At 41.3% G+C, this 13,386-nt stretch overlaps 1 protein-coding gene across 1 annotated transcript; it reads left to right on the top strand.

Annotated features, from left to right (window-relative positions):
* The first annotated feature begins 178 nt into the window (after nucleotides 1–178).
* On the top strand, nucleotides 179–13,047 carry etnk1 (ethanolamine kinase 1). Its single transcript, XM_035679932.1, has 8 exons — nucleotides 179–473; nucleotides 1,944–2,203; nucleotides 3,011–3,151; nucleotides 5,130–5,272; nucleotides 9,932–10,015; nucleotides 10,098–10,258; nucleotides 11,204–11,277; nucleotides 11,542–13,047. The coding sequence occupies exons 1-8, from the start codon at nucleotides 327–329 to the stop codon at nucleotides 11,612–11,614; spliced, it is 1,083 nt and encodes a 360-aa protein (XP_035535825.1). The 5' UTR covers nucleotides 179–326; the 3' UTR covers nucleotides 11,615–13,047.
* Nucleotides 13,048–13,386: the final 339 nt, after the last annotated feature.

Here is a 13,386-nt window from a genome sequence, read left to right on the forward strand (position 1 = left end):
TTTGCCTTTAGTGTCGTAAATTAAATGAATATTACTGTAAAAACCGCACAGTGATAGTTTTACCGACTAAGCCCCGTCCACGGTGCTCCCGCTGACCACTTGAACACACGCCTCTAGTGAGTCGTGCGATAACCAGCATGCATCGCGCGCACATTATTTTCCGAGTGGGTGGGACTTGTTGAGAGGCGTTGCCGCACGCAGACTACTCCAGGATTATATACCCCCCCCGTTTGTTACACATTTTCATAGATTGCGCATTTAGCCACCGCGTACAGCACAGTAACCGCACAGAGTTCCAAGATACTCCAACAAATAAAGGTTTAAACATGGCCAACTACATTCACGTACCCGACGAGGCTCCAGCTGTGCCCAAAATAGATGTGACAGTTGACGAGAGCGACTACAGATCCGGTGCACTGAAGCTGATAAAGGAGCTGAGACCGAGCTGGAAGCCATCCGAGGTCAAAGTGAAGGTGCCGTTTATTTCATTTTTAAACATATTAGCGTTGGTCTGCTCGGTGTGACATGTCTCCACGTTGCTTGTGTAAGCCTTTCTTTGGTGTTAAAGTTGTCTACCGCCGCGATGGTTTTGCGTGTGAGCTAGCAAGGTGTGCCTCACGCGAGAAGCTCCGGTTAGCTGATATAAACATTAATTTATTCAAAGCGGAAAAAAATATGACACACGAAACCGGCTATTATAACGACACCACGGGCCGCTGGACAGCCGAGACGTGCGTTAGAGCCGCTATAAAATAGCTGCTGACCGACACAGACAGATGGTAGATAATTTCCTCGCTATATTACAGCTCAGGAGACACTGCAGTATTTTTTTCTCTCCTTAGGGTTAATGTTTTGCCTTTGCAAATAGCATCTGCGTCAGCTCGGGTCAAGATAAAATGAGTGGGAGTTTCTCGTCGCTTTTGGCCCAGCTTGCTAACCTGCTCGTCTGCCTCACTTCAACGACCATACGCTAAAATTCAATCAACTAACGTTACGTAAATGACTTCTTGTGAATGTTGTGGGCTTACAGTGGGAGGTATTGAGTGGTCAAAGCACGAGTTTAGCCTGGAGGTGGTTGTACAGATAGAGGAGAGGTGTGTCTTAAATCAAAATGGTCATCATTGACTGAGCTTCTGGAGTTTACTGGTTGGTGGGCCACTCTGTGTTAAGTAATAGGCTGTAGGTAAGTAGGAATCTCTAGCCTATTTAAGTAAACTAGAAGAAACACAGGTGACTTATAGAGCATGGCTATAGACCTTTTTTAATGCTTTTTCTTTCTGTATAAGTGACTCAAACAGGACTAGTTTTGTAATGTAAAGGAAACTACCTCCTAACGTTACAGGTAGTTATCCTGGAGAGGGATGGTGTGTGCGTTGAACAGTACAGCCTAGGCAGATTCTCAGAAAGTGGCTTACTTTCCTTTCCACAACAGACTGGGGGTGTGGCTCCCTTTGGTAAACACAGTGAGGGTGTGAGCTGGTCACATGCTCCGCCAACCCTTGCCTATATTCATCAATGGGAGAAAAGTGGAAACTCAGCAAATGCCTATCATTGCTTCCTCCATGAAAAATAAAATTCCTGACAGTCTCGTCGTTCTCCGTCAATCCCTTATAGAGTGAACAATTAGGGCTGGTATGTTGGCCCCACCCACCTCTACCCAAAAATGTTCCCAGCTTCACAGCGGAGGCAGTTGAGCTCGAATTAAACCAGACAAGCCCTTATTTTTCATAGCTGTATTCATTCCCTTTCCTCTCGCCAGGCTCCCCTCAGAACTTATGTAATACTCAAAACAATGTCGTTTTCCAGGCGCTGCAATTAAATAGCATAATGTGGAGGACGGTCTAACTGAAGGCATCAAGCTGGATCGTTCAAGCAGAAGACAAATTATGATTTTCTTCCCTGATTCACCCGTTCTTAACCCTTTCCTCTGTTTGTCTCTGCAGTTTTTCACAGACGGAATAACCAATAAGCTTCTGGGCTGCTACGTGGGTCCAGTCATGCAGGATGTGGTTCTGGTCCGTATTTATGGCAACAAAACTGAACTCTTGGTTGACCGGGAGAATGAGGTGAAAAGTTTCAGGGTACTACATGCACACCGCTGTGCCCCACACCTATACTGTACCTTCAATAATGGCCTGTGCTATGAGTTTCTGCAAGGAACTGCCCTGGAGCCCGAGCACATTCGCAGCCAACCTGTTTTCAGGTAAAGAAAATGTTTTGTTATGCAACAAAGAGTCTTTAGGGGCATTGATTTGAGTTAGCTTTGTCACCTGCCAGCTTACCACCCCGAGGCCAGTCTCTTGAATGCTTGACAGACACGCACACATAAATTTAAATGCATTTTAATGCATTTGAAGTGGAAATTGAGCGACAAGACTGGAAGTGCCGGTTCTGTTATTTTCTCCTTTTCCCTTTCTTCCCCTCTTTTTATTCTCTCTTTCTTTCCGTGTGCCTCGTGCACGATTGTCTGATCCAACCCAGCCTTAATGAACACAGTATACAACTGTAGAAATTATGAAAATTCATTAAAATTCAGTCTCATATCTTAAAGGTTTCACAAAAGCATTGTGGAAAATGGCCACTGATTTTATCCAAATATAAAACAACTTTATAAATCTAACCAAAATAACGTTCAACTCTGTAGTTTCAGCAAAACAGTTTAAATTTGCCTGGTACCAAGTAGTTCTTGTATCTGGTTTAAAAAACAGCTAAAGTTGAGCTTGAACATGTAGAAAGTCTGAATGTTAAAATGCTAAAACTCAATTGATAGATTGACGACGTGGTAGATAAAGTGAAGTAAATTATCTTCAAATGTTGAAATTTGTTCTATAATCGACAATAAAGGAACAATAAAAGGTAGATTAATACATTGTTATTAGGTCTAAGTGGATTGTAATAATATATTTTTAAATAGATTTGATTCTGTAACCTGAGTCATGTCCCCAGTCGCATATTGCTGCTTGCTGCTCTAATTCCAATCCTCCCATTTTCTGTCTCTTCTACCTTGCAGGCTCATTGCCAGGCAGCTGGCCAAGTACCACGCCATCCATGCCCACAATGGCTGGGTGCCGCAGTCGGATCTGTGGCTGAAGATGGGCAAGTACTTTGCTCTCATCCCCAAGCACTTAAAGGACCCCGAGAAGAACAACAGGTGAGGCCATATGGAAGATTATAATAATTGAAATCTGCCAGACCCTCAGGCGTTGATAGACTGACTTTTCTCTGTTGCTCTTTAAGTGTTTTGATTCATTGATGAAGGAAGGAATGAAAGCTTAGTTCGGTTTCATTCTCACAGCCCTGGCTGCTCTAGAACAATGTGTACGGATCATGACTAACCTACAGGTTATCAGCAGGTTTTAATAGGCTATATTTAGTCCAATAAAGATTGCGTTACACTACTTAGAGTTAAATTCACCACTGTTTTAACGAGCTTAAAATGAAACACGAACAAACCTTTTAAAACAAGTATATAGATTAAAAATATAAACTGGGAGTATAAAGTAACTTTAGGGGCAATATAAGCTTAATATAGTCATATTTTATTACTAAACCTGTTCTGAATTTAAGTGGACATGTAGTACAAACAAAAAGGAATGTGTATCATAAATATGTAATCTTTAGACCTTAAAAAGGCTGAAAAGTAAAAAAAAGGGATTTTATTATTTATTCAGGAAACACATGGCTTTGCTTCCTGTATATGTCTGCTCTCAGTTATTTCCACGTGGAACTCTGACCTCCTGCCTCTCTTATCAGTGAGTCACCAATGATCTAACCCCCCCCCCCCAAAAGGTGCAATGGCACACAAAGGGACTTTCTATTTATTATCAGTTGTACAAGTCTCACAAGAATTCCCTTACGTAACCTCAGCAGATGTGACTTCACTTTATAGCCATTACATTCCTCAGAGATAACAGAAGAGAGAGTATAAATAAATATTAAATAAAATATTTATATATATATATATATAAATATAAATATAAATATATAAAAAGTGAATTCATCCTCAAACGAAATAACAAAACCACTATCATTAACATAGTTTGTCACAGAATGTTAGTTTGTACTTGGCTGCACTTTCTGTGGAATGGCTCATTGATATCACACTAATTGGCACAATGACTCCTATTTTATTGAAGTCTTATATCAGTCTTGCATGATGTATAAGTATTGTATTACTCAACTATTATATCGTCATCTAAATATGAAGATTACTTAAGTTTCCATCCATTCAGTTTGTGTCGGTACCAACACAGAAGAATACAGGTGCGCTACATCACAGGCAAATTGAGTTATGATTATCCTTGATCTCCAGCCAACACACTGTGGGCACTTTGGCACCATTAAGACTACCTTCATACAAGTTGGCACCCAAAATAAATCTAAAATAAACATTGACTTTCGAGGCTGTTGATTTCCATGGAGGCCACCCAAATATTGAGACTGTGAGAGGAACGCTGATAAAGTCTTCCAAAAGACCGCACCACCTGCAGTATCTCAGGGGTTCATGTACGGAAGGAAAAAACATCTAAAAAGTGGAGCACTTAAATCACAGGTTTGAAACTTAAGTTTTATCAAATGGCAGTATTAAGCTTTCTTGGCTCAGTTGTTGAGTGTATGGGATCAAATTACACAATCATGATCACATAAACATCCAGGAATTGAGTAAACTGACTTTTTAATGCCCTCTTTTGTTGGATTTGACATGTTACCATTTTGTAAGACACAGCTGTTGTAATGCTGTCTTGCTAGGCATTGTTAAGAAGTGTGTTGTACATATATTTGCAGTTAAAGTGACTCAATATATACCCAGATCATGTGGTTTCTTTGGATTCATTGTTGTTGAGACTCAACAATTATGAATGAATCACTTTTTCCTGCATTTTTTTCCACATAAATTGTTCTGCACAAAGCCTGTCTGTAAAATTAGAGTATGTTATTAGTTTCCCTCTCTTCCCTTCTCATGCTTCTTATTTTCTATTTCTATTTCCATTCTGTTTACTTCAATAGAACGGAATCTTTACCCCACATGCTGACTTTACCTCCTCATGTCCTTCTATTAATACTCTTGATCCTCCTACCTCCTTTTCGATATGCAATATTCACCCTCTTTGACCATCTGCCCCCTCCAGGTTGCGTATGGAGGTGCCCAGCCCACTGTGCCTCCGAGAAGAGCTGGTGTGGCTCCAGCAGAGCTTGTCGGTGCTTGGCTCCCCCGTAGTTCTCTGCCACAACGACCTGCTCTGCAAAAACATAATTTATAACCAGAAGGCAGGTGAGTATAAACGGCAGAAGTGTAGTCATAGACATTACAGTGTGACTGAACTGTGTTGTAGTGTGAACTGCATTGGTCCCTGCGCTCAGGTAGGATTTCATTAACTGCACTTCCTCAACGCTAGTCACATGCCTCACTCATTGTCAGTGTTTGCATTGGGCTGCAGGCGTAGAATTAGAACGGTCAGAAACGACAGTCCTATTTGGATGCTGTTTTTGCTCTACATGGAATCCTCATTTGAAATGGGGCAAACACAACACAAATCAAAGTGATGTGTTGACTGGTAGAGATTGGAACGTTATGTGGATTTGCCTCCAATAAATTTGGCAATTACGAATTAAAGCTACTCATCTGTCACAGATTTTATTTTTCTGAATTTAAATTTTCCATTTCTTCTAAATCCAGGGAGGCCTCTGTAATAAGGATCATAGGCCTTGTTAAGAAGTGCAAAGTGAAGCCATTTCTTATTTGGATTTCATTCTTTTTCCTAGATTTTGTCTGATCTGTCGTTCTAATTCTGTGATGAAAACTTAGAACGTAAACCACTGTTATCAGCTTGAACAAACAATGCCATTACATCATACCGCATACAAGTCTCAGTTTTATTGGCAGCACACGTCTTTGGTGCTTTAGCAATTGTGCTGTGTTTTTGATGGTATAAATGTCAAGCAACCTGTCCTCAAGCAACCTATTAGCTTACTTTTGCTCTGAGCGACTTTAATGATACCGGTCAATGAGACTGTACCAGTCAGTGAAACTGTTGTAGTCAGTATCTTTGTAGCAGAGGAATGGCGGGGTAAACTGGTCAGACGGAATAGGGGGGGTGTATGTATGCGGGAGGTGGGGTGGGGGTGTTTAAGAGCTGTCAGCCCCCTCGTCGGTTCGCGACGAGGGGCGGGGCCCTTCTCACAGCTCCTTGTGTCTAGCCTTTCTCCCTTAGGAATGACAGCCGAGGCTGTGGCTGCCCTGCGCCGCCCTGCCCTGGGGAGGCAATGGAGAGAGACAAACCTCACGCACAGTCGGCTCTGAGGGCCCTCGCGTAGTCTGCCCACTGCTCAGGCTAAACGGGATGAGTTCATGGCAGCAGTAGGAGCCACGTACCTACCTATTACCCTCCAGTGCTACTCGCCCACCAGCTGTCCCTCTGACAGTAGCCAGGCTACTTACAATGCTGGTTATTACACAAATGTTTTTATGGTTTGCACTTGCTGTAAGCTGTAAAGCTCCTTTCCGTCACTGCTCCTTATTCCGCAATTTCCATTTCATAGCATCAATATTGATCACTGGTCAGTGAAAGGGTATGTCTCGTGATATTCTGTATTGTTTTTATTGTCAATAAACCTCATGAAAAATATCAAAACCAACATGGAATTGATCCAAAAAGTATTGCCTGGGTAGTCAAAACCCCACATAGAGCTTATTCCTCTGTACCATAGATCTCCATCGTTGTCCATGACTATTAACAGACATGTTCAGCTACATTATGATGAACATACACAGTGTAGTTTATTTTGAGTCAGTACCACGTACACTGTCCTGCTGCAATAAATACTCATTACTGCACCAAATGTGTATTAATCTGCAGCTAAAAAATAGTCCTCAGTAAATTCAGTGTTTGAGCAACATTTGCCGAAATCTACAGTGCCTAGCTGTTTTAGGAAACTACTGAGCCCCTTTAAAGAAAAATGAAAGTGGACATTAGTTCCTTTTTCTTTTTTTGTTTAGAGATTTTTCTTCAGAAGGAATGAAGGGGCTTGTGGCTGAGAGCCACAGAGAGGCTGGGGAAGTAGGAAAGTACTGAAAGTACTGAAAGACAGACTAAGACATTGTTGGTTTTGGACTTTTTGGGGGGCTTTTTTGACATTAACACAAATAAAGAATATCAGATTTATCCTTTTTAAAGCTGAAACATGTTTCTACAACAATGCAGGGGAACTGCCTTTGCCACACAGAAAAACAGTTTCTGTTTAACCATCAGAGGACTGGATGTACGCACATTTGAATCTGCGCATCAAAGTGCTGATTAGTTTTTCACCAGAACTCGGCCAACAACCAGCGTTAACTCTGTACATTCCATTGTGACAAGTGCCATTAAGTGCAGTTAAGTTGATGTATAGTAATAGATCTCTAATATAAACATGTTAAGGTCTGTGCAGGACATGTTTGCAGACTTGCAGAATCATGTTTCAGGCTTCAAAAGGTATGGCTAAAGTTATCAGTGCTTCTGTTTGGAAGTATCGTTGATAAAAAGCCAGAATAGAAAGGAATTTTGTCTTATCCCAGTACTTTTAGTGTAATCACAGATTTCTTAACAATACAAACACAACAAGACCACACCTACAAATGACAACCACAGTGGAATGGACAACACAATAGTCCAGGGACTTCAGTTTCAAGCCATAATTACTACATTCAGACCGCACCCACTAAAGCTGTTTAATCCGTCGTTAGAGTAAACTCAATTCCTATCTTATTGTGCACTTAAAACATGCCTTAGAAAACAGAGTAGGCATGAGACCGAACAGCTACCACACTGCTTCCTGTCACTTCTGCACTGCTGTTGTTAAAACCACTTGTCTGCCAAACGCGACAGCTCAGGCGCCACCACTTCCTGTATTGATAAAACCATAAACAGTTTTCCAAAGACGCTGTTAAAAGTTTAAAGTATTCTCTCAACAAGAGCTGTATTACTTTTCTTCACTCTTTTTGTCTCTCTTTACTTTGTCTCTCAGCCTCCGATAGAGGCTGCTTTAGTTTCCCTGCCCCTCTCACTTTGCTCAGATGTTTGCAAAAAAAAAAAAAAAGAAAAAATATCTGCACGCACTTTACTCAGTCCTGAGGGCCACCAAATCTGCAGCTTAGCAGCCAACAAGAAGCCTCTCAAAGATTCTGTCATTTGCAGAAGCGGCAGAGGTGTCCCGCTATTGGGTTCACAGTGGACCAATGGGAAGGGAGCATTGGAGGGGAGTGTTGTGAGAAGGGGAAGTGGGGTTGCGGGTTGGGGGGTGTGGGGCGGGAAGGGGAGGGGGACAAAAAGGAATGGGAATTTAGCAGCAGGGCCTGATGTTTCGACACTGCGTGGGAGTAAGAATGGATAAAAAGACAAAATATGTCAGTGAGAGTGAGCATGTGTGAAAGATGTGTTTGCCCCAACCTTTTCATCTGCTGCACAGGGGGGGCTATAGCCACTGCCTGGAGGTGTTCAGTTGTGTCCCGCTAGGACCTACACGCCAGCTGGTAACCCACCTCAAAGTGTCTTTCTCTGTAGTCCAGCACCACCTCAAAGACTAATGTTCCACATGTTAGGGCAAAGAAACTAGCCAAGGCCAAAACAAACCAAGAGATTTAAGAGTAGAGACATTTAATGACATGTTTTTTTTTTGTTTGTTTTTGTTCATTTTATTTATTTTTTTTCAAAATTCCATTTGTTTTGTTAATGTCTCTGTAGTAACGGGCTTGTAAGTAAGGGTTTGTATTTTGAGATCAAGCACTTCATGACTGAATGCTCTCCCCTTTGTTCATTGTTAATGCAGACATCTCATTTTCAATGGCCCACAAATGCAGTCAGACAGCAACACATTCTTTGACCCTTCCTCTTCATGCTTTAACATAACACAGGTTTAAAGTTCCATGCAGACGATCTCCCATATTTCATTGGCAGTTAAAAAAACAGATATAGATGTGCATAAAGAAGCATTTAGTTTACAAAGCCAGTAGTGTGGAACTCTGAATGAATTCTCACAAGACTAAAAAAACTTTTAGAATAGGTGTGTCTAGAAGGTTTAGTCTAAGAGCTGTAACTCCAGTAGGCTCTTAGCAACAACAACAAATTTCTGAGAGAGCCTGTATCAAACAGTGTGTTGCTGTACATTTGCTTTGGCTGCTCACTGCTTTTCTACCCACCTCTTTAGTGCCTCTTATTTTACTATCTTCCTCTCTTTGTCCCTCTGCTTTTTTTGCCCCCCCCCCCATCTCTTCAAAACATAACTTTGACTTTTCCCTCTATTCTGTGCATGTGTCCAAAACAAACATTGTCTGAAAAGCCAGATGTACTTTTTTTACATAGATATTTGAATGTGTTCCGTGTGTTGCATCACGATTTTCATCTCTACATAATGTATCCCAGCTGCATATTTTGTGGTCTTGTGGATAATGCTGATAACTCACGTTAATGGTAAATGTAATCCGTTTACTGAAATATCCTGTGAGATTGATGGCTCAACCGCCATGGATTAGATTTCTTCCCTTGTAGTTCTTAAGTATACCTATTTAGATGACATAAAAGCACACGTTCCCACTTTTACTTAACAAGAGCTTTTATTCTATACATGTTGAATCTTAACAGCATGCTTGTGTTTGTCCCAAACAGCATTATAGAGCATGTCTAGGTGGTGTTTGTCAGTTTTCTTTTTCAGAGGTGAAACATGTCTCTCTCAGTTCCCTTTATTTCATTTTCTGTGCCCGTCTTATTTTTCCTCAAAATGCAAGCTCTTACTCCTTGCCCCACAATCGGCTAACTATCCAGCCAGTCCAGTCAGACAGAGTTAAAGTATGAAATGAAAAGCCTTGACATTCTGAGTAATCAAAGGGAAAACACAACATAATCATTTTATATCTGCTCCCATGTCTCTGTCTAAACAACGCTGCTTCTCTTTCCAGGCAATGTAAAGTTCATTGACTACGAGTATGCTGGGTACAATTACCAAGCCTACGACATTGGGAATCATTTCAATGAGTTTGCTGGTGAGTATAACCTGTACTACCAGCTTGGTATGTATACAAAAGATGTGTGTATGAGTTGCTTAACTTGTGTGTTTATGTTTAGGCCTGAACGAGGTGGATTATAGTCACTACCCAGATCGGACCTTTCAGCTGCAGTGGCTCCGCTCCTACCTGGAGGCCTATAAGGAGCACAAAGGCCAGGGCAATGAAGTGACTGACGGAGAGGTGGAGATTCTTTATGTCCAAGTCAACCGATTTGCCTTGGTAAGCATTTGTATTGCACATTACATTAAAAAAAACACGTTAGTTTATAGTAGAGCACATCTGCACATCTGCTAGTATTTATGGCCAATTCTCTAGTTTCAAAGACCAAAATGGTGACTGTTTCAGATTGGCAGATAGTAGATAGTTGTCTGAATGCATTTAGGCCTATATTCCTAATAGAGTTGGTTGTTTGTGCTAATCAGTTATCAGTTGCCACTTATGATTTGAGGAAGAAACTAAAGATGAACATTAAGATCGTAATCTAGTAGTGGCTCGCGGTCACCCACATGGGTTCTGTTTGCTTAAACCCTCCTCAAGTTAGGGTAGTTAAGGCTGATAGGAAGCATATGGTAAAAACAGTCGCCACCGGATCTGGTCAGAATGGTCACTGTATGGTCAAGGACAAGTATTGCTCTTTGCTGTCTTAGTTATTCCTTCTCTATAACTGCTGTGCCATGCCCAACATCAGCCAGAATTAAAGAACTGAACCTGAACACTTGTTAGAGCACAGTAAGCATCCTGGGTGCTCAAGCCCGCTCCCACGTGATGGATCAGCAAACATGGATAGTGTGATGTGGATTAAACAGAGTACGGTGTGATGTGGGCTATAAAAACCTGCACTACCTGCTCTGAATACAAGAGAAAGATGTGTGTGATGTGCTTATTGATGCGGCCACCATATGGGAGGCCCCCCTTAATGGCGACTGGTAACTCTTGTGTGGCTCTGCGCTCTCCCCTGAGCCACATTCTGCCTTGTTTACTGTCAAGAGGAAAAGAGGGCAGTGTGGAGGATGGGCATGTGAAGCAATAGTATTTCTGTGTCAGCTATTTGGTGTTGTTACCATAGGGCTTCTGCTGGTTATGTTGGGTAAGTAGAAGCGACATTTACTTTTAGACAGTGAGTACATGCTAATCCTTTGTGTTCTCTTTCTCCTCTGTGTCTAGGCATCTCATTTCTTCTGGGGTCTCTGGGCTCTGATTCAGGCCAAGTTCTCCACTATCGACTTTGACTTCTTGGGGTATGCCCATTTTGAAATACACTATCAAGCACACTTTAAAATGAGCTTTTTTATTTTGTTCTGTTCAGCAGATTTCAGTCATTTAATCACATGTTTATGAACAAAATACAAAGCATCCAGATTGACATAATTTGTGACATCTCAGTGCACAGTGTGTTTAAACAGTCTGATATTTTTGCACTGGGATCCATCTAGTTAACATGTCACACACATTTTTATCTTATCACTGACTCTGCTCTTCCCTCTGTGTGTCTCTACTCTCAGATATGCAGTCCTGCGCTTCAACCAGTACTTCAAGATGAAACCAGAGGTGGCTGCGCTGAACTTACCTGAATAAAATCCCCCACTCCCCCATCTTCTCTTCCTCCTGCTCTCCCTCCCTTCCAACCTGCTTTGCGCTTCACATGACTACTGCAGAGCGCCCTCTTGGGGTGTGTGTAGGGAAGAGCCAGACTGAGAGTCTGTCCTGTTCAGTGCCTACAGGGTCCCCCTCTACATGTCCTTATCTCTATAGATTGAATAGACCACAAACTTTGTCCATCATCTGCTGTCACAGCTTGTTAACAAGGAGGTAGCCCAAGCCATTTGTACTGTGGGCGTGTGTCAAGTAGAGACTTGAGACCTGCTATAATGTGAAGCCCACATAACTGAAATTATTGTGGTCATTTCAATTAATCTAATATCAATTAACGTGATATCAGTGTATTGTATTTGTAAGCAGCTTTTCTCATAGCTCTGATCACTTTAAATACATTGTAGGTGGAATGTCTCCTCCTTCACAACCAATACATAGTAACCACCTATCTGACAGGTGGCTCAAACACTAATCTGATTGCCTGGAGACACCTTCCTCATATGCACATTCATGAGGAAAAACCATTGAGCACCAGCCCAGCTACCAACCAAATTTATAATGACATGATAGCAATACAAAGCCTGCTTTGTTTGCTGAGGAACCGAGACGAAAAAAACTAAACAAAAAAAGAAGAAATGCAAACACGGAAAGGCCAGTGCTGTCCCTTAATCCCATGTGATGAGCCACAACAGGCAAAAAAAAAAAAACTTGTGGTTGCCTTGTGACTCTTGTTTTCACCCGTATTTTTCCCAACATCCTGTGCGCCAGAATACCCATATAGTCATTGTTGCTGTGTAGTTTGGTGAGGGCTTGTGTGTTTTGGCTTTCTGGACTGAAGGTAGAAACATCGAGTTGTAGGAGAGCATCTTGTGTTTACATAGTTGAGCACTGAGCAGTCTTTGACTCGAGGGAGAGTTTCACTGTAATGTAAGTTTTTACTGTTTGTTTAGACACTTGGGTTTTGTCTAAATCTTTACTGGGGACAAACTTGCATCTCACTGTAATTTGAACATTCCATGTTCATAATGGTAGACAGGAAATATGGTTGTAATTCAAATGGTAAGTCAGCAGTGTCGGTGACTTGATTGTGACATCGACTGTAAAGATGTGCTGTACAAAATGAGACCAAACCATTATATTGTCTGCTCCATGTCAGGGAAAGTATGAGAATCATCTTTGTTACAAAACACTGCTGTTCAGTCCAACTGAACTAAGGACTGTCCATTTTATACAATTGTAGACCAGTTTTCATTCAGTTGTGTTATGAGAAGTGTAATATGGCCTTGCTTACTGTCAGATTACTGAGCCATTGTTGGCATTTGTCATTTTAAGCACCCAATGTTGGAATGAAGGTCTGTAGAAAAGTGGAATTTTTGCGAAAAAGAAAGTGGAGCTGGTTGTCTCAACTTGGCCAAGTTAGACACATCTGTGTTAAGTTAAAAAAACATGCAATGAAAGTCAGTTGTTAGTGGGACCTGAGGAGGAAGAGCACCATCTTCTGGAGAGAAAAAAACAATGGCTGCTGTCAGTAACTTGATATTCACCTTTGACTTTCATGTTAAATGTTAATGTTTTTAAAATGAGCTTTAGAAGGGCCTTTAAAAACTAAAACAAGTCCATCTCTTGGTTACTTTAATAAGCCTACACCAAAGTGCTGACATTTGTTTTTTTGCTTGTACATAATGCACACTGTATCATTTTCCATGTAGCACAAAGAGAATTAGAATGACAATTATAATGACTTTTTATACTTA

This window comes from Morone saxatilis, unplaced genomic scaffold (assembly GCF_004916995.1).
Source record: "Morone saxatilis isolate NCDOM2014 unplaced genomic scaffold, NCSU_SB_2.0 Contig10, whole genome shotgun sequence".
In the NCBI taxonomy this organism is placed as follows: Eukaryota; Metazoa; Chordata; class Actinopteri; family Moronidae; genus Morone; species Morone saxatilis.

Bases quoted from the DNA above. Each gene is read 5' to 3' on its own strand.
- etnk1 (XM_035679932.1), top strand. From the start codon at position 327: ATGGCCAACTACATTCACGTACCCGACGAGGCTCCAGCTGTGCCCAAA. The intron at 5,273-9,931 runs GTGAGTATAAAC...TTCTCTTTCCAG, and splicing joins AATTTATAACCAGAAGGCAG to GCAATGTAAAGTTCATTGAC. The intron at 10,016-10,097 runs GTGAGTATAACC...GTTTATGTTTAG, and splicing joins TCATTTCAATGAGTTTGCTG to GCCTGAACGAGGTGGATTAT.